A 26146-nucleotide genomic window follows, 5' to 3' on the forward strand; every position below is an offset into this window, starting at 1 on the left:
GTGCACCACACGAGTCATCATGGAAGTATATTTTTATTTACGAATTATTTTATTTTTCAGTAGAATTTCTTCCATTAGTCTTTTGTGCACTGTTTGTTGCCTCCTATAACCGTTCCGTTTATTTAGGACTGGAAGAAATCTGTCAAATTCACAGCTGCGCTGGTTAGAATTATGATCCAAATTTTGACATAGCGGAATACTGAAAATTGAAAATGACAATTCTGAAAGTGAAAATGAGCAAATGATTTACAGTGACCATAACTCAGATAAAGTGCAGCTGCCAGTGATGCAGAATAGACGGGACAAAACTGAACTGCGCTGATGCCAGATTTAAATTTACACGCTTTAATATACTGTAATAATTATACTTCTGATAGTTGACACATAAAAACAGACTTGAATGTACTTACTGTCTTAATAAATACACTTGTTAATGTTAGTTCACGAGGTAAAGCTAAGTTTTAAGTAGAAGCTTAGTGAATTTCCATTACTTAATATTATATTCTCATGTAATATAACAAGGTAAAATAAAGTTAATATTATGTAAAATGTTTAAAGAATTAATTGATCAGTGATATAACATAGAATTTAGACATTTAATTTAATTAACTTTGAAGAAGACATTAAAATACGTAATAGAGCGCACAGTATGTCACGCGAGTGCTTGAGGTTTAAGAGTGTAAGTTGTTCAAGTTTTCAAATATTCATCGTATCTAGGAAGCTGAGGAGGAGGATAAGAACATATTCGAAGGATAAACACAAAGAGAGCAGTGAGTGGGTAGAGGTAGAGGGAGAATGGAGAGACAAGGAGAAACATGAAGGCATAGTTCTTGCAATGTCCTCGTTAACGGCCGGCACGCTTTTGAAGCCTAGTTGACTGGCTGTGTTTACATTCGTTGTCCATGGTGTGCTGGGATTTCCCCAACTTGACACAGCACTGTCAACTCTTAACTATATAGCCAGTGAGAGTGTGCAGCGAATCAACATCTATGGCACTGGACAGCTGTGCAACACTGGAGACCTGACAAGCAGCTCCAGGACCTGTACACTTTTGAAGCACTCCAGCATCTGATATTGGTCCAGCTATAAAACTGGGCTATATTCTTGCTGAGTGCTGACCCCTGGTTATTAGGAAAAGCCTGGAAGAAGGAAGATAAGAAGCTCTTTCCATGCGTTACTTATATTTCATAATGAGAATTAACCTTTGTAACAGGACTGGTGTCCATTACCGCTCGCATAGTCCAGACATCTTGTAATATTTTTTTTAAACTACCTGTTGCACTCTGTTGGTTGTACTTCCTCTTCTCTCACTTGTTCAGGGTGGACTGTTCAGAATTTTAACATAAATATTTTTACACTAATTATTTATAATTTAATTATGAATCAGTTTTTTCTGTTATTTTTCTAGTGTTATTTAATCTTGCATTGTTTTTTGTCAAACTTCAAAGTTTTATATTTTTCATTTTTGGGGGATATTAGGTCATGTAATATTATTTATTAGCGTTTCGATCCTGCGACAAGGATCGTCTTCAGAGCAGTATAAAGCATAATGGCAACTGTCACTCCATAGTAACCAGACTCAAGATACAGAGACCCTGTTAGAAACATAGTTCATTCCAGGGCCTCCAGAGTCACGGAGAAATATGTTGACGAGTTTACTATGGAGGGTAACCATGATCTACTCAGTATATAGCAGTCACCTTTGTTAAAGTTATTCAGGCGTTTATCAATTTCTATCACCTCGGGAATGATACATACATACATACATACATACATACATACATACATACATTATCATTATAGACTGTTATGCCTTTCAGCGTTCAGTCTGCAAGCCTCTGAGAATTTACTAAACGTCGCCACAATCCTCGATTTGCAACTAGTGTTGTGGCCTCATTTAGTTCTATACCTCTTATCTTTAAATCGTTAGAAACAGAGTCTAACCATCGTCGTCTTGGTCTCCCTCTACTTCTCTTACCCTCCATAATAGAGTCCATTATTCTCCTAGGTAACCTATCCTCCTCCATTCGCCTCACATGACCCCACCACCGAAGCCGGTTTATGCGTACAGCTTCATCCATCGAGTTCATTCCTAAATAAGCCTTTATCTCCTCATTCCGAGTTCCCTCCTGCCATTGTTCCCACCTGTTTGTACCAGCAATCATTCTTGCTACTTTCATGTCTGTTACTTCTAACTTATGAATAAGATATCCTGAGTCCACCCAGCTTTCGCTCCCATAAAGCAAAGTTGGTCTGAAAACAGACCGATGTAAAGATAGTTTCGTCTGGGAGCTGACTTCCTTCTTACAGAATACTGCTGATAGCAACTGCGAGCTCACTGCATTAGCTTTACTACACCTTGATTCAATCTCACTTACTATATTACCATCCTGGGAAAACACACAACCTAAATACTTGAAATTATCGACCTGTTCTAGCTTTGTATCACCAATCTGACATTCAATTCTGTTGGATTTCTTACCTACTGACATCAATTTAGTCTTCGAGAGGCTAATTTTCATACCATACTCATTGCACCTATTTTCAAGTTCCATGATATTAGACTGTAGGCTTTTCGCACAATCTGCCATTAAGACCAAGTCGTCAGCATAGGCCAGGCTGCTTACTACATTTCCACCTAACTGAATCCCTCCCTGCCATTTTATACCTTTCAGCATATGATCCATGTAAACTACAAACAGCAAAGGTGAAAGATTACAGCCTTGTCTAACTCCTGTAAGTACCCTGAACCAAGAACTCATTCTACCATCAATTCTCACTGAAGCCCAATTGTCAACATAAATGCCTTTGATTGATTTTAATAATCTACCTTTAATTCCATAGTCCCCCAGTATAGCGAACATCTTTTCCCTCGGTACCCTGTCATATGCTTTCTCTAGATCTACTAAACATAAACACAACTTCCTATTCCTCTCGTAGCATTTTTCAATTACCTGGCGCATACTGAAAATCTGATCCTGACAGCCTCTCTGTGGTCTGAAACCACACTGGTTTTCATCCAACTTCCTCTCAACGACTGATCGCACCCTCCCTTCCAAGATGCCTGTGAATACTTTGCCTGGTATACTAATCAATGAGATACCTCGATAGTTGTTGCAATCCGTCCTGTTCCCTTGCTTATAGATAGGTGCAATTACTGCTTTTGTCCAATCTGAAGGTACCTTACCAACACTCCACGCTAATTTGACTACTCTATGAAGCCATTTCATCCCTGCCTTCCCACTATACTTCACCATTTCAGGTCTAATTTCATCTATTCCTGCTGCCTTATGACAATGGAGTTTATTTACTATCCTTTCCACTTCCTCAAGCATAATTTCACCAACATCATTTTCCTCCTCCCCATGAGCTTGACTGTTTGCAACACCACCATGATGATTTCCTTTTACATTGGGAAGATGTTCAAAATATTCCCTCCACCTCTCCAGTGATTCCCTGGGATCGGTTATGAGTTCACCTGAATTACTCAAAACACTGTTCATTTCCTTTTTCCCTCCCTTCCTAAGATTCTTTATTACTGTCCAGAAAGGTTTCCCTGCTGCTTGACCTAGCCTTTCCAGGTTATTACCAAAATCTTCCCATGACTTCTTTTTGGATTCAACAACTATTTGTTTCGCTCTGTTTCTTTCATCTACGTACAAATCCCTGTCTGCCTCAGCCCTTGTTTGGAGCCATTTCTGATAAGCCTTCTTTTTACGTTTACAGGCTGCTCTCACTTCATCATTCCACACAGTTGTTCCTAGGCATTCCCTTGCTGTTTCTACTACAGCATCCCTGTATGCCACCCATTCACTTTCTATATCCTGAACCTGCTTACTGTCTACTGTTCGAAACTTCTCACTAATCATATCCATGTACTTCTGTCTAATTTCCTCGTCCTGGAGATTTTCTACCCTTATTCGTTTGCAGACATATTTCACTTTCTCTACCCTAGGCCTAGAGATACTTAGTTCACTACAGATCAGATAATGGTCTGTATCATCGAAAAATCCCCGAAAAACTTGTACATTCCTAAAAGATTTCCTGAATTCAAAGTCTGTTAAGATATAGTCTATTATGGATCTGGTACCCCTAGCCTCCCATGTGTAGCGGTGAATAGCCTTATGCTTGAAGAATGTATTCGTAACAGCTAAACCCATACTAGCACAGAAGTCCAGCAAACGCTTCCCATTCCCATTAGCTTCCATATCTTCCCCACATTTACCAATCACCCTTTCGTATCCTTCAGTTCTATTCCCAACTCTCGCATAGAAATCGCCCATTAGCACTATTCTATCCTTGCTGTTGACCCTGACCACGATGTCACTCAATGCTTCATAAAACTTGTCAACTTCATCCTCATCTGCACCCTCACATGGTGAATACACGGACACAATTCTTGTCCTAATTCCTCCCACTGACAAATCTACCCACATCATTCGCTCACTTACGTGCCTAACAGAAACTATGTTGCGTGCAATGGTATTCTGATTCTAGGAATAAAATGTTTCTCTTTATAAATGACAGAAGTTTCAACAAAAATGATTTGCTGGTCATTATGTATGGCATGTTCTGCCACAGCAGACTTCTCTGGCTGGCAGAGACATAAGTGCCTGTGATGTTCTTTAACCCTTGTTGCTACCTTCCTACATGTTTGGCCTACATAAACCAGTCCACAGGAGGCAAGGAATCATATATATTCCAGCACAGTTTAAACCAATAGGATCTTTGACAGATCACAAACAATTGCCTATGATGATACAGTAGAAGTCCGTTATAACGAGAATTCATAACAGCGAAAAATTTACTCTATATAACGGATTGTTGTTATATCCGATTTTTGTATAAAAGTCGCAAAACCCCCCATGCACATTAAAATCGGTATGAAACGGCAATCACTTTGTTCAAAACTTGCGTTTCCGCAGATGATATCCACACTACGGCTTACTTGTTTATCTTTCGTAATCTGATACTACATGAAAGTGTATGTTTAATTTCGTTCTGAAAAAAATATAGTACCGTATTTCTCCGAATCCAAAATGAACCCCACTTTTTCCTTCAAAAAATTTAAATCAGGCTCAAAAAGAACTTCGTAAAATCATATGAATGCCTTGTTGTTCAGTAGGCCTGCGCATTTTAAGACTATTTTTAGGCGCCAAATATTTGATTTTCGTCATGCCGTATTTCTTTTTTTTTTTTTGCAGCCGCACAATTATTCTTTATTTCTGCGGGTTTAAGGACCATAACTTAACATTGGCATCATAATACCGAAGAGAACCCTTGAAAATTTGCCGGCAATACCTATTCCGAATTCTCCGAATCCAAGATAAACCCCACTTTTTCCTTAAAAAAATACGCACGTAGAGAAATAACCTCCTCGCAAAAATGTACATGTAAATAGCATTTCCGAAATTTAACTAGATGCGAGAAGATATGAAATATCCTCTGAAATCAGTGATGTACTCTGCCATATCTTGAGGTGTATCAGATTCTTACTTAAGTTCCGTATATAACATTAAAATTAAGATATCGTTTACTTCAGTCTTTATTTTTAACAACTTAACAACTGCTATCAGCCATGTTATTTACGCATCTACAGTATGACGATCCATCAGGAAATTATTCTTGCTGTCTATAAAACTCTTACTCAGCGTCAGATATAACCGGCTACCGCTACAAGCACGTCTCGCTTGCCGGGTTCGGCCAAATTAAGCGGGTAGCGATGTATAGGCCTAATCACGGACATTGAAAGTCAACGGATGAGTTTATTGCGCCACGGTATGGCCATTCCGCCCTTGCGTTTTTCGTGCACATATTTCACAATTTTACTCTTAGACTTTTTAAAGCGTCCTTGTTGCGGACCACGGAATGCATTTTTTTACAGAACGCATTTTTTAGCTCTTTTGTCTTCACGCTAACGCCAAATATTGGCTTTAGTTAGGCCTATGCCGTATTTTCTAGCGGCTGCACAATTATTCTACATTTCCGAGTGTTTAATAACCATTAACTTAAAATTGGCATCATATTGACTAGAACCTGTTGAAAATTTGCCGGCAATACCTTTTCTACGTATCTTTACAATACGACTATCCATCACGAAAATATTCCTGCTGTCTATAAAACTTAATTTTACTAAGCGTCAAGTACAACAGAACTCTGCCACTGAGTAGCCATGGCTTTTCTAAGAATTCGAAGGGTCGCATGTTTTGATGCCATTCTGCAGATTTGAGAAAAACACAGGCACTGTACAACCGGTTGTCGCAGCTAGCGATTCATAGTAAAGAGGCGGTCGTTTATTGTCAACGAGTTCTGTGCGCGTGTGAAAAGAAGCGTGCACGGTAATTGCCAGTGGTATCCATTAACTTTCTGTTAGGCCACGAATGCAACAACCCTTGAGTTTTCACATGGGATTCTGAGAAATAAAGTCTTGGATTCGGAGAAATACGGTATCATCCCAGAGACTGGCTAGTTGCTTTACGTCGCACCGACACAGATAGGTCTTATGGCGACGATGGGACAGGAAAGGGCTAGGAGTGGGAAGGAAGCGACCGTGGCCTTAATTAAGGTACAACCCCAGCATTTGCCTGGTGTGAAAATGGGAAACCACGGAAAACCATTTTCAGGGCTGCCGACAGTGGGGTTCGAACCTACTATCTCCCGAATACTGGACACTGGCCGCACTCAAGCGACTGCAGCTATCAAGCTTGGTGATCCCAGAGACTTCTGTGGCAAACACCTCAGCTTTCTTCTTCAACAGCGTCACCTATCTAAACCGTGTATGTATCATGAAACATATTTGGAATGGATGTAGAGAAATAACCTCCTCGCAAAAAATTTACATGTAAATAGCATTTCCGAAATTTAACTAGACGCGTGAAGATATGAAATATCCTCTGAAATCAGTGATGTACTCTGCCATATCTTGAGGTGTATCACATTCTTAGTACTTATTTCCGGATATAACATTAAAATTAAGATATCATTTACTTCAGTCTTTATTTTTAACGAGTTAAGAACTGCTATCGGCCACGTTATTTACGCAATTATTACGAAAACATGTTATTCTCTTTCATTTCGAATTTTCTTTAGAGAACAGCAGTCGAAGGGTATTACTAAGCAACTCCAACATCGCCTTTTAATGTCAACAAGAGAGCTCGCAAATGCACAAAGTGAGAAAACTATACCGCACCGAAGATGATCGATCGCATTTTGTTGCAAACGTTTCAGCTTTCTTTTTCAAACAGCGTCACGTATCCTAACTTAACCATACTATATGTATGATGAAAACACACTTCAAGCGCCAGTAGAGAAATGGTAACCTTCTCGCTATAAATTTTCATAATAGCCTTTCCGTAATTTAACCAGACACGACAAAATATAAACTAACCTCTGAAATCAATTAAGCACTTTGCCATATCTCAAGGTGTATCCCATTCGTACTTAATTGCAGTATTTAGCCTCAAAATTAAGTGGTTGTTTAGTCAGCCTTAATTTTTAACGAGTTAACAACCGTTATCGGACACGTTATTTACACATTTATTACGAAAACATGTTATCCTCTTTCATTTCGAATTTTCTTTACAGAACAGCAGTCGAAGGGTATTACTTATCAACTCTAACATCGCCTTCGAATGACGACGAGAGAACTCGCTAGTGAACATAGTGAGGAAACGATGCCGAAAGTAATCGATCGCATGCAATATCATCGCTGGGGTGCATAAATATCGGTAACGGAAAAAATCGGGCGCGCTTAATCGCTCGTAATAACGGATGCGTCAGTGATATGGTTCTCTCTGTAACCGAAGGACGATACACAGTTTAATATAGGAAGTTTGAAGGGACAGAAAAAATCGTCGCTATAACGGAGTTCTCGATATATGCCGTACTCGCTATAGCGGACTTCTACTGTATATACATTTCATTGTGAATGGTCCATATTGAACTGTGATTACAATTAAAATTAAAAGTACATTAGTTCCACCTTTTCAATACAAAATTCAAATAAAGTAGGTTACTTTACAGAAGAAACATTTATTAGGTACTAGTTTCAACCCATTACCAGGGTCATCATCAGCCAAAAGCACGAGACCAAAAGCACGAGATGCACAGTGTATCATATAGTTCATAGAAATTGTAAAAAAGTCGCAAAAACATTGTGGATTTGACATTATAAAGATGAAGAAGAAATAGTCACAATACTGATAAAAGTTTCAAAGTATGCATAAATTAATGCACTTAGCTGTCGTTGAAGAAAGACCTCAAGATGATCAATTTGGATGTCAAAGAATCTTGAGAATTGTAATTCTTGTGTTATGAAGTTCTGACACCTTGCGCTGCATTCAATACGGATCAAAGATTAAGTTTTTAATATTAAACATTGTACAACTTCTTTGAAGTAACCCACTTGAATTTGTATTGAAAAGGTGGAACTATTGTACTTTTAATTTTAATGATGATGATATTAGGCTTAAAAATGGTCTTGATATTGTGCTTTCTGAGAATATTGCCAATCCTATCCGTGACAGATTGAACGTATGGCAAGAAGGCCAGACTCAAAGGACGAGAATCACGCGACAATCTGTCTTTCGGTTTAGGATGTAGCACTTCGTCAATCTGTTTCCTTGAGTAGCCATTGCTCAGAAATATTCTGGTTAGGAACTCAAGTTCACCATTTAATTTATCCTCCTCACAAACCTCCCTTGCTCGGCTGATAAGGGTCTTAAGCACAGCATGCTTGTGGCAAGGATGGTGATGAGAAAACCCATGAAGATATCTATTAGCATGGGTGGGTTTACAGTAAACCGAATGACCTAAAGTTCCATCTGATTTCCTAGAAACCAAAACATCCAAGAACGGCAAACATCCTCCACGTTCAGTATCCATGGTAAATTTAATGTGTATTTGTTGCCAGTTGTAGACTGTTATTTTCAGTTGGCAGCAAACATCAGAGCTTCGTGAATGAATACTGAAAGACGTTGCTGTCTGTAAGGAAGATGGTTGTGTTTACAGTTTTAAAACATGAAGCATTGTTTGTTTGTTTTTTCTAGGTTCATCAGGTACACGTGCAGCTGGAGCAGCAGATCATGGCAGACTTTCGCGAAGCCTTCTCTGGTCCCAATGCTAAACACTTTGCTCCCAGTAAACAGCTGGCTGATGCGTGCCGAGTTGTGTCTGTCCTCGACCCGCGTGTCAAGTGAGTGAAATCCCTCATGATGCTAAAATTACTCCTAGATAGTGTATGTACTGTACTATTGTTACTTATTGCTGACTATACTGGGTGTCCAGTTAATGTAAACTCTAGATAAGAATGGATTTGAAAATGTGAGCAAAAATGTATTTTTTCCTGCAAGAGATTTAGCACAATTGTCTATGACAGCTCTGTAATGAGGAGAATATTCAATGATTTCAGCTCTTGATCTCTGCTTATGCACTATGACACCAGAACCAGAGTTGTTCCTCAATGAATAAGCAGGGTGTTTGCTCTGAGCTGTGCCAATCAACTCAAATATCTAGGCAATCAGAGAGGCTAGCATACAGTAACCTGTTCTTGTTTCTATCCTTTGTATGAGTATGGATCATCCTACTTTTGAGTATGTATATTTATACACTTGTCTGTTCCTAATTCTGACATTTGAGGCCGATTCAGAAAATAAAGTGCGTTTGCACGTATGGATGGCGCAGCTTGTTTGTTGCAGCCATTCTCACGTAAGCTATGTCGAGTGTGATGATGCAGTAATTGGCATGCAAGATATTCAATTGTTGAGTGTAGTGATCTTTAAAAACGAACATTCGTATTGAAAATCCTGCCGACCGGGCGAGTTGGCCGTGCGCGTAGAGGCGCGCGGCTGTGAGCTTGCATCCGGGAGATAGTAGGTTCGAATCCCACTGTCGGCAGCCCTGAAAATGGTTTTCCGTGGTTTCCCATTTTCACACCAGGCAAATGCTGGGGCTGTACCTTAATTAAGGCCACGGCCGCTTCCTTCCAACTCCTAGGCCTTTCCTATCCCATCGTCGCCATAAGACCTATCTGTGTCGGTGCGACGTAAAGCCCATAGCAAAAAAAAAAAAAAATCCTGCCGATTGTGAAGCTCAGTCCGTTATTCCTTTTTGGAATGCTGAAAATATTATACTTATTAGACTTGTTGCAGTCTGTGGAGAAGACCAGTGTTAGGAAAAGCCAACCTGCTTGACGCAAAGAGATCAGGCCACCCCTCTGTCATCACGCATGAACTGAAACGAAAGGTTGATGGCATCATTCAAGAAAATTTGCACTTTACGGTTAGTGAGGCACATGCACGATGTCCAGACGTATCTTTGTTTAACATGGGCACAAAGCTGAATGAATGTGTTGACCTTCTTGGAGTGTTATCAGTATTATGGCAACAAGTTCATCAACCATTTTTTTCACAGGCGATGAAACATAATTATGTTTTGCACAAAACCCCCGAAAGGAAACAGCAGTCACTTGTGTACCATTATTCAAACTCACCAAATAAGCCATGCAAACTCAAAACAAAATAACTGCATCATCATAGGTCATAGGATGTGTTTCATGGGACCCTACAGGAATCTTAGCCTGGGCTGAGTGGAGGCACTGGCCTTCTGACCCCAACATGGCTGGTCAGATCCTGGCTCAGTCCAGTGGTATTTGAAGGTGCTCAGGCATACATTAAAACAGGCAAATGCAGACATAATTATCTGTGCTGTATGTTACATTTTATCTTCATCACCTATTCACATTCTTTGTCTGTATATAACTAAATTTGATATTTATTAAGATTAACAAAAGTGTTAAATATTTTTGTATTTCATTTTGTTAACCAATTATTTGAAACCAATAATAGGCTTATTAGTAGCTATGCTTCTAGATAGTTCTGTGAGTAATTTTGAATGGAGTATTATCTCAGTATACAGTAACTTTCTTGAGCATATCTTAAAGTCTTAATTTCTCTTGGTTACTGTTGAAGAAAATTTTTGACATTTTAAATTTTATATTTAGTGAAATATGTTATTCATCATCATAATTTGCAGTTTCAAGCTGTTGGCCAGGTCTGCTTGGAATGTAAACCTCTCCATCTCCTCTTGTCTTCCCACTATTTCTCCCTTGTCACTCTTGTCCAGCCCTCTCCTCTTCTCTGTACACACTCTTCCACTCCTTTTATCCTCCTGGGTATCCTTTCCTCTGTCATTCTCTTCATGTGTCCATGCCATCGAAGTCTAGATGCCTCTATCTTGTTCTGCAGTGGCTCTTCCTTTACTATATCTCTAACATTCTCATTTCTTATCTTACCCATTCTTGTCACTCATATTTTGCTTCTCAGAAATTTCATTTCACTTGGCTGTATTCTAGTTGCAGCTCTCTGACTCATTGCCTAAGTTTCTGCTGCATACGTCAGAATAGGTACATAGTATGTCCTGTATGTAGCTCTTTTGCTTCTCCGATGGACATCTTTACTCCAAGGCAGGCGTCTGATGCTCTTCAGAAATGCTCCACCTTGTCTTCCACGCTCGGTTATTTCCTTATAATTTCTTCTACTTTTCTGTACAATGCTTCCCAGGTACTTGAAACTCACTACCTTCCTAAGCTGTTCCTCTCCAAGCATTATCCCCATCATAGGTCTCTCCTTCTTTCTAGCGTTTTGTCATTAACGTTCCTTCCATATTGTTTCACTGCATCCTCCCAAGCATCTAACTGTTCCTGAATATCCTCTTCCTTGTTATTATGTATAGTTACCTTTTTGTGAAAGTGAACTTAGTTTCATTGTGTGTTTAGACGTGAACTGCTGAAGTGGTTCATCGGACTACAGTTGACAGAATACCGACACCTCTTCCAAGAGAACCAGGACACGGCATGGCTGGACAAGATAGACCGGCGCTACGCCTGGCTCAAGAGACACCTCCTCGACTTTGAAGACAAATTTGGTGCCATGTTCCCCGTGCAATGGGAAGTGTCGGAAAGAATCGCAGTCGAGTTCTGCAACGTTACACGGTGCGTGAGTGGATTTTCTGTTTCCACAGTTTTTTCACTTAAGTCTGTCAAAATTTTACATCTGCAGTTTCCTTCATAGATTGTCATCCTCCATAGTGCTATTTTTTAAAAATTTGTATTACGTTGCACTGGCACAGATACAGTAGAACCCCTATTTAATGTTTTTACAGGGACGTGATATTTTTAACCTTAAATGGGGGTTTACCTTATATCGAGGTTTCAGTAGAAAGCTCACCTTTCCTACAGATATTTTCTGGTATTAACATAAATTATACCATCAAACATTATTTACACAGTGACGGCAATAAAACAAGGAGATATCTACCCTACACACTGTACTGTAGTTACAACTTTGTATGGTTTGTGCTGAGGATTACTCTTGTGTTAAACTGCCCCTGCTATCTAAGCAAGAGACCTGTATTGCACTATAATTAGGTTTGGCTCAGACTGTGCTTTGAAAATAGATAAATTACATACATACATACATACATACATACATACATACATACATACATACATACATACATACATTATCATTATAGACTGTTATGCCTTTCAGCGTTCAGTCTGCAAGCCTCTGTGAATTTACTAAACGTCGCCACAATCCTCGATTTGCAACTAGTGTTGTGGCCTCATTTAGTTCTATACCTCTTATCTTTAAATCGTTAGAAACCGAGTCTAACCATCGTCGTCTTGGTCTACCTCTACTTCTCTTACCCTCCATAGCAGAGTCCATTATTCTCCTAGGTAACCTATCCTCCTCCATTCGCCTCACATGACCCCACCACCGAAGCCGGTTTATGCGTACAGCTTCATCCATCGAGTTCATTCCTAAATTAGCCTTTATTTCTTCATTCCGAGTGCCCTCCTGCCATTGTTCCCACCTGTTTGTACCAGCAATCATTCTTGCTACTTTCATGTCTGTTACTTCTAACTTATGAATAAGATATCCTGAGTCCACCCAGCTTTCGCTCCCGTAAAGCAAAGTTGCTCTGAAAACAGACCGATGTAAAGATAGTTTCGTCTGGGAGCTGACTTCCTTCTTACAGAATACAGTCGATCGCAGCTGCGAGCTCACTGCATTAGCTTTACGGCACCTAGATTCAATCTCACTTATTATATTACCATCCTGGGAGAACACACAACCTAAATACTTGAAATTATCGACCTGTTCTAGCTTTGTATCACCAATCTGACATTCAGTTCTGTTGAATTTCTTACCTACTGACATCAATTTAGTCTTCGAGAGGCTAATTTTCACACCATACTCATTGCACCTATTTTCAAGTTCCACGATATTAGACTGTAGGCTTTCGGCACAATCTGCCATTAAGACCAAGTCGTCAGCATAGGCCAGACTGCTTACTACATTTCCACCTAATTGAATCCCTCCCTGCCATTTTATACCTTTCAGCAGATGATCCATGTAAACCACAAACAGCAAAGGTGAAAGATTACAGCCTTGTCTAACCCCTGTAAGTACCCTGAACCAAGAACTCATTCTGCCATCAATTCTCACTGAAGCCCAATTGTCAACATAAATGCCTTTGATTGCTTTTAATAATCTGCCTTTAATTCCATAGTCCCCCAGTATGGCGAACATCTTTTCCCTCGGTACCCTGTCATATGCTTTCTCTAGATCTACGAAACATAAACACAACTGCCTATTCCTCTCGTAGCATTCTTCAATTACCTGGCGCATACTGAAAATCTGATCCTGACAGCCTCTCTGTGGTCTGAAACCACACTGGTTTTCATCCAACTTCCTTTCAACGACTGATCGCACCCTCCCTTCCAAGATGCCAGTGAATGCTTTGCCTGGTATACTAATCAGTGAGATACCTCGATAGTTGTTGCAATCCTTCCTGTTCCCTTGCTTATAGATAGGGGCAATTACTGCTTTTGCCCAATCTGAAGGTACCTTTCCAACACTCCATGCTAATTTTACTACTCTATGAAGCCATTTCATCCCTGCCTTCCCACTATACTTCACCATTTCAGGTCTAATTTCATCTATTCCTGCTGCTTTATGACAATGGAGTTTATTTACCATCCTTTCCACTTCCCCAAGCATAATTTCACCAACATCATTTTCCTTCTCCCCTTGAGCTTCGCTGTTCACAACACCACCAGGATGATTTCCTTTTACATTGAGAAGATGTTCAAAATATTCCCTCCACCTCTCCAGTGATTCCCTGGGATCTATTATGAGTTCACCTGAATTACTCAAAACACTGTTCATTTCCTTTTTCCCTGCCTTCCTAAGATTCTTTATTACTGTCCAGAAAGGTTTCCCTGCTGCTTGACCTAGCCTTTCCAGGTTGTTACCAAAATCTTCCCATGACTTCTTTTTGGATTCAACAATTATTTGTTTCGCTCTGTTTCTTTCATCTACATACAACTCCCTATCTGCCTCGGCCCTTGTTTGGAGCCATTACTTATAAGCCTTCTTTTTACGTTTACAAGCTGCTCTCACTTCATCATTCCACCAAGATGTTCCCCTTTTCCCGTCTTTACACACAGTTGTTCCAAGGCATTCCCTGGCTGTTTCTACTACAGCATCCCTATATGCCACCCATTCACTTTCTATATCCTGAACCTGCTTAATGTCTACTGTTCGAAACTTCTCACTAATCATATCCATGTACTTCCGTCTAATTTCCTCGTCCTGGAGATTTTCTACCCTTATTCGTTTGCAGACAAATTTCACTTTCTCTACCTTAGGCCTAGAGATACTTAGTTCACTACAGATCAGATAGTGGTCTGTATCATCGAAAAATCCGCGGAAAACTCGTACATTCCTAACAGATTTCCTGAATTCGAAGTCTGTTAAGATATAGTCTATTATGGATCTGGTACCCCTAGCCTCCCATGTGTAGCGGTGAATAGCCTTATGCTTGAAGAATGTATTTGTAACAGCTAAACCCATACTAGCACAGAAGTCCAGCAAACGCTTCCCATTCCCATTAGCTTCCATATCTTCCCCACATTTACCAATCACCCTTTCGTATCCTTCAGTTCTATTCCCAACTCTCGCATTGAAATCGCCCATTAGCACTATTCTATCCTTGCTGTTTACCCTGACTACGATGTCACTCAATGCTTCATAAAACTTGTCAACTTCATCCTCATCTGCACCCTCACATGGTGAATACACGGACACAATTCTAGTCGTAATTCCTCCAACTGACAAATCTACCCACATCATTCGCTCATTTACGTGCCTAACAGAAACTATGTTCCGTGCAATGGTATTCCTGATAAAGAGCCCTACCCCAGACTCTGCCCTTCCCTTTCTAACACCCGTCAAGTACACTTTATAATCTCCTATCTCTTCCTCGTTATCTCCCCTTACCCAAATATCACTTACTCCTAGCACATCCAGATGCATCCTCTTTGCTGACTCAGCCTGTTCTACTTTCTTTCTTCCATAAGCCCCATTAATATTGATAGCTCCCCATCGAATTCCATTTTGTTCGCCAAGTTGTTTCCAAGGAGTCCCTCGCCTGTCAAATGGGAGTGGGACTCCGTTACTCCCATAGGCCCGAGGCTTGCTTAAAATGTTCTGAGCTCGGTCGATTCATGAAGCAGGATGCTGCCCTACTTGCACATAGTCCAAGTGAGGATCTCTCCTCTAACGGGTTATGGACCACCGGCTTCCATAATCCTCTATTTGTAACCAGCTTCTTTTACACTGACTGGCTAAATTTATCAATCACTTGAATTTTCAAATTAAAAAGCATGTTAAATTGTAAAACATTTGTTTTACTACTTACATTGATTATTTTCATGAAAAAAATATCTAATTAAGGTTAGCAATAACAGACAGATAACATTACTTACACAATTTTTTCATGAAAATCATCTTTGTATATAATAAAACAAATGTTTCACAATGTAACATGCTTTTTCCTTAAAAAATTCAAGTGATCCATTCATTTTGCCAGTCAGTGTAGTTGCACACCTCTTAAAACTTTGTCTCACTCTATGTCTCTTAGTTGGTTAACCCGTCAGCGTCGCAGCCATTTAAATAGCTTCCTACCCCGCGGCCGGATGAGATTTCAACTACGCGTGACTGAAATACATCGATTCACTTAAAGCGTTACTACAAGTATAAGAGTAGCCCGATTTTCACGAAATTTGGAATTCCTTATGACAGAACTATGTACATGCAGATAATTACATAATTGTTTCACATTTCCTTGGTAATTTAGTTCCGTGTGATAGAGTTCGAAGCACTCTTTGAGACAGGGACTCAAGTCACACTCCTGGCAGCAGTACACTGACGTCTTCTTTTCGCCGTGTTTTGAACACAGGATAAAATGTCTCTGAGGTTTGGATTTCCAACTCTTGGGTGCTAATTTCCTGATAAAATGTCTTTCCTGCAACCTTGAAACTGTATTATCTGATGCGCGCCGGCCTTGAATATTTCGTTTCCGTCCCTTCCTCCCGAGCGTATTTTGTAAACAAACCTTTCACCAGCTGAACCCGATAAGGTAATTGCTCAATATTTGTCTCTGTGACCTGTGTGAGTATTATTAGAGAATTTAGCAATCAGAATTCACCGTTGAAAACTTCTCTTTGACCTGTATAATTATCTATAGTCTCTTACACGAAATTTCCAAGTACTGTTTCCTCCTCATCGTCACTCTCATCATTTACCACTGCTACATCATCTATTTCATTATCACTGCTGCTTATACTGTCACTATTACTTCCGACTAAACTTTCATCTAAATTATACAATATTTCAAGCACGTTACTGTCAGTCAAACCACGGCTGCGCGCGGCGCGTCACACGGACTGATGAAGCTGCAGCGAGACCGAAGGCAGCAGTACGAAACTGAATGAGGGGAATAACATTTATGATGAAACAAACCAACTCGACACATATTTCAGATGAAAGGTCGAGACAACGTCTTTCAAACGAGATATATACCATGAACAACTGGTTCTCGTATCGTATGACAGAAAGCAGCACTAACTGATGCCTACACAGAGCGCTCATGGAGAGTTACGAAAATATTACAAGCTGAGAAATAAAGACAAATATAATAAATAAACCGCACTCCCAATGTAAAAATAGAGCGAAGAACATCACACGAAAAGACAAACTTCTCATATCATCATTTCTTTATTTTATTCTGTAGGAAAGAATGAAGCAAACAGACTTTAAAAAAAGCAAGAGATTAGTGGTCAGACTTATTTGACAAATAATTATCCTTGCAAAAACAACTACATTATAACGATTTTTCAATTCTTATTTACAACACTGATGAACCCGAAAATGTCTTCTTGGAAACAAAACAATTTGCATATCACTAACTCCATAACTCTTCGCGCTATAGCCGTAAATGTGAAACCATGTATGGGTCTATACGACGTATAGAGGTCGGCGCTGAGGGGTTAAGAAATTGTTTTGAACGTTGTTAAGGAATATGTTCACTATTATTACTGATAATGGTGAGCCCATGGTTAACCCTTCCTTTTGTCAGATTTTTGTTGGTGAATGTAAAACCGCTTTGGTTTAAGGTTGTTCTTGCGTCTTGTTAAATTTCAGAAAGGCTGTTCCCATGTAAATTTATAGTGAATCCTCGTTAAGATGTTTTTGCAGGGGACAAAGAAACAGAACATGTTAAGCGAGAAAACGTAGTGATGAATATACAAATAAATACTATCCAACAGGGATATGGAAACACTAGATAAGATTTTTTTCCAACTTGAGGGCATTTTACGTCATGTATCCACGGGTACAATGAAAACTATAGGCCTATCTACCATTTTTAAAGATAAGAGTGTATTAAAAGGTGTGAAAAACACAAAGAGAACAAATATGAAAATCTTTTCTGCTGGGATTATAAAATAACAAGTACCGATACGCTGAAAGGTGTGAAAAACACCACACAACAAATATGAAAACATATGCTAACAAAAATATCAAAATATTATTGCAGATCACACTCTTTCTCGAACAAATGTTAGTAGCAGACTTTTATTTCAGAACAGTGGGTTATTAAACATTATTTTCTGGTCGCACTCTTAGACGATCAATTGGAGGTTACACTCGACTATCTGCAACTGTGAGGAATGACTCTGGCTGCCATTTTGAATCAAACAAAACTTCGACCAACTTGAGCGATCGAGTCAAAACTCGAAGATCTGAGTTTTAACATTCGCGACCTCTGCGCGCTTATGTCAGTCCACTTTGTGGCAGATTATAATTTTGTCTTCATTATTCAGGAATTTTACAAACTTTTCCATATCCATAACTAGGCTGTCACATGACAAATATGCACCACACTAGTCAATTTCACACGATTATATTCCTAATCCAGAGAGCCTCCATGGATCAAGTGGCAGCGCGCTGGCCTCTCACCGCTGGGTTCCGTGGTTCAAATCTCGGTCGCTCCATGTGAGATTTGTGCTGGACAAAGCGGAGGCACAACAGGTTTTTCTCCGGCTACTCCAGTTTTCCCTGTCATATTTAATTCCAGCAACACTCTCCAGTATCATTTCATTTCATCTGTCATTCATTAATCATTGCGCCAGAGGAGTGTGACAGGCTTCGGCAGCCAGCACAATTCCTATCCTCACCGCTAGATGGGGGCTTCATTCATTCCATCCCTGCCTGGTCGAATGACTGGAAACAGGCTGTGGATTTTTATGTTCCTAATCCAGATATAGGCTATCAGGCGACAAATATTAGCTACACTTCACTGTACCACTCGACAAAAAACACATTTCTACCTTCTGAATGGAATGTGAAATACAGATACAAACAGGCTCACTCTTCTATTCACCAATCTCGCTGCTAACCGGCAAGCAAAACTGAACATTCCTGAGGCTAATGGCTTGCTCCCAGAAAGTGGAACTTATCCTTTGAAGTTTAGGAAGGCCTTTTCCCGTAATTGCGCAACTGTCGCAACGGCTCTTACCCTGAGTTGGCAATCACATTTCTTTCAGAAGGGATGACAAATACAGTAACATTTTCAGGTGTAGGAAAAATGTGATCGTACTAATCGGTAATAGCAAAAATTCGTGACCACATAAGTGACATATATTTTAAATAGATTTAATACGATAAGAATTGGGACTTCGAATTTACGACATGCTAAGCGGGAAAACATGCTAATGAGGAACGCACTAATAAGGTTTCACTGTACATGATTTTCCATAAAAGTCGGGAAAGATACCAAACTCCCACAAGAACACATTAAAATTGGTATGAAACACCAATCGGTTTGTTTAAACAAGTTTGCGAGTGTTTTCCAAGCAGCGGCTTACTCATTAGCACGTATTTTCTTATTCCAACAGTCTAAAAACGCATATTCAGTTTCATTCTGAAAAACTGTAATAGCATCACTCCAGAGGCTTGTGGCAAACATTTCCATTTTCTTACTTCAAACAGCGTTACCTAACCTAGGTTTACCGCGCACGTATTATGAAAACATTTTTCAAGCTCCCTGTAGAATAATAATAACCTATTCACTATAAATTTACATGACAATGGCCTTTCTGAAATTTAACAAGACGCAAAAGTACATAACCTAACCTCTGAAATTAGTTATGCACACCACTGTATCTTGAGAAGAAGATGTGTCACATTCCTATTTTATTTCAGTACATAGTATTAAAATTAAGCAATCGTTTACTTCAGTCTTTATTTCTAAGGAGTTAACAACTGCTGTCATTGTACTTATTGCAAAAACGTGTTCTCCCAATGTTTGTTTACGCCTGTCAGAGTTGTGAGAAGAGCTGTGGCTCGCTCAAGATCGACTCGCTCGTGCATATCGAGGAATCTATACAGAAGAGGATCGATCGCATTCAATATAAACGTTGGAGTGCAATGTATGCGTATTGATAATGGATAAAAACTAACACGCCCAAATATGCCCGTAATAACGGATGAATCGGTAAAAGGGTTGTCATTGTAACCGAAGGATATTGCACAGATTAATGTAGGCATTTTCGAAGGTCATAATAACATTGTCATTAAAACGGGGGTTCTCTTCTACTGTACTACAGTGGCCGCGGTTAGATATGTATCCTAGTCTGACATCTCACTTTAGCCCTAAGTGCCCACCCTCTAAATTTCTCTTCTGCCTTGAATCATCCTCAGCAAGCTTATGATTTTTTAAATAGGTTCTTAATATCCCATATCCGTCCTCCTCCATAGCGTAACGGTTAGTGCTATTAGCTGCCGTCCTCGGGGGCCTGGGTTCGATTCCCAGTACTGCCAGAAATTTAAGAATGGCAGGAGAGCTGTCATGTGGTTCAAATGGTACATGCAGCTCACCTCCATAGGGGGTGTGCCTGAAAAGAGCTGCACCACCTTGGGACGAGGACACGAGTTTGTCCAGCTCCATGGCTATAGTAATTGCCACGTAAGGAAATACCCCAGAAAGTAAATATCGCCGCCCGATGCTCTTCTTTTCTCTTTTTTGTAAAGGCTGATCACTGCTGCCAACCTGCCTGGTTACATATTAAAATCATCAGACATAACCATAACAAACTAACCTCAATGTAAACACCAATAATGAATGTTTCCCTACCCTAGTAAATGATAAAAGATAAGATGAAATAAATCAAGATAATTATGAATATCTCCTCAATGAGGAATTAAGGAAATAAACACACTTTCTCACTTAAATTATCTGTCTTTATTTTGATATACAGTAGGCGTACTATAACCATATTCTTGAAAAGAGGGGCGTGTTAAACGATGCAATTTATTTAATAAGTCTTTGCAGTGTGATTTTCGAAAGTTCCAGACATCCAATGACTTCCCTTTCTTTTGCGCGAATATTTCCTTCTCTCTTCAATACCGGTAACCAGTAAGGAGAGAGGTTATTGGGCATATTTTCAGCCTGCAGGCTGGTTATATCTTCAAGCTTATCAGGAAACATATAGGAATACTAATGTGCCAAGCTCCGTGAACGGAATTTAGGTCAGCTTTCAAGTTTACTGCGGATTTGAAAATAATAATGTTATAAGTTCTACTGCCAAAATTTCGTCCCGCAAGAGTTATTTCATGTACCGGTAAATCTAGACATGAGACTGACGTATTTGACCACTTTCATCATTTCACACAAACTATGTTATTAAATGCATTATCCGAACATGCCACAATCCTACTTACCTGGTATTAGCCAAATAGATTTACAATCCCACGGAAAAAGAAAATATGCTTTAAATATTCTCGCAAATGTATCACTAGTGACTTTAACGGCGATGCGGTGGCAACACGCACTTCACGCTAGAGCAGTGATTGAACGTTGCCAACGTGCCAGATTAACGGTAAATGTAAGACGTCGTATCGGCAAGTAGGGTCCCTAAACTGTGTGGTTACCGACACTGAAAAAGACCCAACAGCAAGAAAAGTAACCATAAATCAATATCTTAATATTACAGGGGAGAAAGTGTAAGGTTGCACCCTTAGGGTACGTCCTTACACGGAGAGGACTATAAATGGTTAGCATGCTGGCCTTTGGTCCAGTGGGTCCCAGGTTCGATTCCCGGCTGGGTCGGGGATTTTAACCTTCATTGGTTAATTCCGATGGCTTGCGGGCTGGGTGTGTGTGGCATCTTCAGCATTAGAATTCATCATAGGTAGGGCCCCATTCTCATAAAAGCGCAGGTCACCTATATGGTGTCAACTGGAAAGGCCTGCTTCCGGCTGCTTTGGAGGCTACACGCCATTATTATCCCATAACCAAAATGAATAGAAATAAATATTTGAGAAAAAACGCTAAATGCAGGTTTTGCTCTATTGTGATTTACGTTAAATCGAATATAAAATTGCATTGCTCTTATGCAGGGCCTCTCAAACGTCCCAAAATCTCATGCGTGCAAACTCACATGCAGAGTTCCTGTGCACAGTGCATCGGTCTCACTCGGCTCGGCTTGGACTAACTCTTCGTTTCTGGGCTATTCGGCTAAGCTTGGCTCAACTCGGCTCAGATTTGGAGCGCTACGGAGCAAGTGAGGAAGAAGAAGAAGACAGGCATAGTGAACGAGACTGGCGTGGAGAAAGAGAGAGACAGTGCTATTGTTCCAAATCGAGGAGTGGGGGTCAGCACTCTGATCATCCAAGCGAAGTCGTCTTTTGCAGCGTGCACAGTGCAGTGCACTGGTCATGCATCCTGAGAGGCCCTGTTCTTATGGAATAATCTTCAGCAGTTGAAATTTCTTCCATTAAATGCAGGTTTATGCTAAATCAAGGTCACGCAAAATTGGGGTTATATTGTAGGTCTTATGGCGACTGTGGGGTAGGAAAGGCCTAGGAGTGGGAAGGACACAGCCGTGGCCTTAATTAAGGTACAGCTTCAGCATTTGCCTGGTGTGAAAATGGGAAACCACAGAAAAACTTCTTCTGGACGGCTGAAAATGGGGTTCTGTTCTGTAGTAATCCTTGGCTGAATGGGCAACATCGTAGTCTTTGATTCAGAGCATCCAACGTTTGATTCCTGGCTGGGTCGACAATTTTAATCCTGGGTGCTAAGTGTTTGTGTTTGTCTTAACACGTTCGCTACCAGCTACTGTATGGGCGATTAAATTGACCAGTCCAGCAATTTAAATGCCGTTCTGTTTCAAACTCCTGCTGTACATCATTGGATATTCTTGATCACTGCCCGTAAGATGCTGAACCTAACCCTCTTACACTCAGCACGCCGATCTGTCAACACGAGATGTTATGGCGAGAATGCTCATGGCGCTGATACATCGGCTCTGTCTTGTTTGGGAATTTTGGTCACTTGTGTGGCTGTTAAATGGTAACAGATGATCATGACAGTAACTTAAACTATTGAATTTGCATTTTACTCAACAAATAGGTCCACCAACCCTACGAAATAATTTTATTGTTAACAAATGGAGTCTGTTGACCGTTAATGTTTATGCTGTGGTTTGAAGTTGTTATTGCATGGATCTGTTTTTGATTGGCTTAAGAATACAACAATTTGACCATGCTATCAGTTTAGTGTAAGAGTTTATTTCGTTCCTTTCGTATATCATGTGTTTGCTGTACTTCCCGAGCCATAATTATACATCTTCTCATTACTCCGTTGTTGTATCTGCTTGCATCATCTTTTTCTCATAATGCCTGGGCCATGTTCAAGGCCAAAAATGGTTCCAACATCCATGAATATTCAGATGATTTACACAGTAATAGTTGAATTTTTTTGTCGAAAGTGGTTCCCGTTATGTGGGAAGTGATGACTTTACTCCTGAAGATTTCCGCACAGTCACATCTGCTCACCATGCATCAGACCGTGGAGAACCTGACATTAATGATAGTGACATGTACAGTGAATAACTTTGTGTCATACTTCATCAGTTAATTGCAGCACAAAAATCATATCGATATCAAATTCAGAATTAAATATTCTTTCTGTGAGGTTTAGGAGGAAGACGAAATAATGTCTGATATTTTTGTCATTGAATTTTTTTTTTTTATTATCCAAGTTTAATATTTCTTTTCTGGTTTACCACTAATAATACATCCAAGGTATATTAATTTCTGAAATGCTTATAGTTTCCTATATTGTGTGGTATATTTGATTTTAAGATGTGTTAAACTTCTTATGTGCTAATTTTTTGTAATTTGGTTGCTAAATCACAAAAACTGGTTGGAGCTGCTTTGAACAAACCCCTGCATATAGGCTGAGTGCAGGAGGGTTAAAAATCCTGAAGATGGTGTAGGGGTAGCATGCCTACCTCTTGCCCAGAGGCCCTGGGTTTGATTCCGGGCCAGGTCAGGGATTTTTCTCTCAACCTGAGGGTTGGTTCGAGGTCCACTCAGCCTACGTGATTAGAATTGAGGATCTATCTGATGGTGAGATAGTGGCCCTGGTCTCAAAAGCCCAGAATAACGGCCGAGAGGATGCGTCGTGCTGACCACATGGCCCCTCGTCATCTGCAGGCCTTCGGGCTGAGCAGCGGTCGCTGGGCAGGCCAAAGCCCTTTCAAGGGTGTTAAGTGCCGTGGGGTTTGGTTTTCTTCACATCTGTACACAACATGATTAGGTGAAGCAGCGAGGTGAAGCGGTGCTCATCTGACTGGCATATTATGATAGTTTGATTACAGACTTTCAAAAAAATTCTTGGAAATAAACAAATTCACGAAATACATGCCATCGGTTTCATTATCCAGTTGGACATTTAGCCCTGAATTAGCTGTGAATGGTGGTAGAGTTGGACCTGTATCAGGAACTAAAATTTTTTTCGCGCTCCATTCTGTAAGTAGTTCTTCGAATTCACTGTCACCATCACTTTTCCCTTCAACAGGAACACGGTAAAATCATCACCCGAGTTGTCACTGAGCAACAACTCCAGTATTTCACCCATTTCCAAACTTCTCTTGTAGGCCATACAGTAGCTTCTTGTGTATATCACAACACTCTTGTCAACATTCACTACATGTGTTTTGAAACAGAATGAGGCATCCCAAATGCTCCACCTCGACCTTTGATCAAATAACAAATAGCAGACATATAGTCCTCACGTAAATAGGGTGAAATGTATACCCTGTCTCAGATATATTTCACTTATTTGTCATCTATAGGTTAGAAACATAACTACGATGAAATATGCAATTGGAGCTCAGTTTAAATTTCGTTAGACCCCTGTGGGTAGGGGACGCAAATGAAGAATACACTCACGGTATCCCCTGCCTGTCATAAGAGGTGACTAAAAGGGGCCCCAGGGGCTCTCAACTTGGGAGTGTGGGATGGCAACCAGGGCCCTTAGCTGAGTCCTGGAATTGCTTCCACTTACTTGTGCCAGGCTCCTCACGTTCATGTATCCTATCCGACCTCCCTTGCTCAACTCTTGTTCTTTTCTGACCCTGACGGTATTAGAGCATTCAAGGCCTTCGTGGCCTTGTCTTTCTTTGTCTGGTACTTCATATTTTGAAGGTCGGATCCCTTCCATTTTTTCTCTCTGGACCCCTGTGGTTGGAGGACTCGTACACCCACGTTGAGATGGAGGAGCTCTGTTGTGGACTGTTGTGCAAACAGAGGAGTCGATAGCAATAAAGTACTAGAAGCGGAATGGTGGAAAGATCGAGTAAGGTGGAGGGCTTTTGTACACTACCCTACCCAGAGAGAATCTGGAAAAGGGAATGAATAAGAAGAAGAATTATAATACCTAACTTCACTCTTTCAACATAGTTTATTCATAAAGATAAAAACACAAATGTATAATGGGGCTTGTCCTTTTTTCCATCTTCAATGATAAACTTGTCATAATTTTTAGAAAATCAATAATAATTCTGTTTTTTTTGTTATATTTGCAGCCATCATCTCCACTATCACATTGTTTTATCTTGATATTTAGACATAGTAAGATGTGTCGTATTTAAAGGTTCGTTGTAATGTTCTTGTAGCTCTGAGCTGTCTTCACTGATGCGTAAACGCCACGAAGAGCTGGACGTGAAACTGCTCTTGTATGCCATCCAGCGCACCAGCAACTTGGAGAATCTTCTTGCTCGCAGGTTCACAGGTGTGACCTTATTGGAATCTGGCTCAGCACCAGTAAGTAGCCAACTACTTCCTCTTTGAAAGCCGTCAGTTTCTTGTTTTTTTTTTTCACTGGTAGCTATAACTCATTTCCAAGTATATCATTAGAGCAATCTTGTTCTTTTCTAGGTATAATTCTGTTACCATATGTTATCTTTTTTAGTAGTTTTAGTAGTCTGTAGTTTTGGCAGACTGGAGAACCTAACAGTTATAAGTTAGTTCCTCACAGCATCTCTGGCACTATGAGGGTTAATAAAGCAAATTTGAAATGTAGTGGAAAAAAAAAAAAAAAAAAAGGTAGATGTAAAAATTAAAATAGACCTGCATTAATTAAAATTGGTACCAGTAAACATAATACTCTCAAAATACTCTCAGACTACCTAGAAAATAAATTAAATTTGTGGAACTCCCTTGGGGGACTGAGCCAGGAGGTGATGTTCACATTGGGATTCTAAAGTAAAATATCTCTAGTACACATACGTAGTATTTTCTTCCAAAACAATGAACTATAATTTTCTTGCGCTTTACAGTTTCCCGAAAGCCCAAATGAATTTTTAACATCAAACTCTGTGTAAGTGTTCAGATTTTTTTTTTAAATGTTAACACATCTCATCTGTATGCGCATCATGTTTCCTTGACCA

At 39.9% G+C, this 26146-nt stretch overlaps 1 protein-coding gene across 1 annotated transcript in view; it reads left to right on the forward strand.

Moving 5' to 3' along the window:
• Vps53 (vacuolar protein sorting 53) overlaps positions 1 to 26146 on the forward strand; it is a 107734-nt gene that overhangs the window by 23224 nt on the left and 58364 nt on the right. Inside the window, exons 5-8 of the mRNA XM_068230540.1 lie at positions 9048 to 9193; positions 11774 to 11989; positions 25373 to 25527; positions 25780 to 25802. Coding sequence (XP_068086641.1) covers positions 9048 to 9193; positions 11774 to 11989; positions 25373 to 25527; positions 25780 to 25802 — 540 coding nt within the window. The remainder of the gene's footprint in view (positions 1 to 9047; positions 9194 to 11773; positions 11990 to 25372; positions 25528 to 25779; positions 25803 to 26146) is intronic.

The sequence above is a fragment of the Anabrus simplex genome, chromosome X, assembly GCF_040414725.1.
Source record: "Anabrus simplex isolate iqAnaSimp1 chromosome X, ASM4041472v1, whole genome shotgun sequence".
Classification (NCBI taxonomy): Eukaryota; Metazoa; Arthropoda; class Insecta; order Orthoptera; family Tettigoniidae; genus Anabrus; species Anabrus simplex.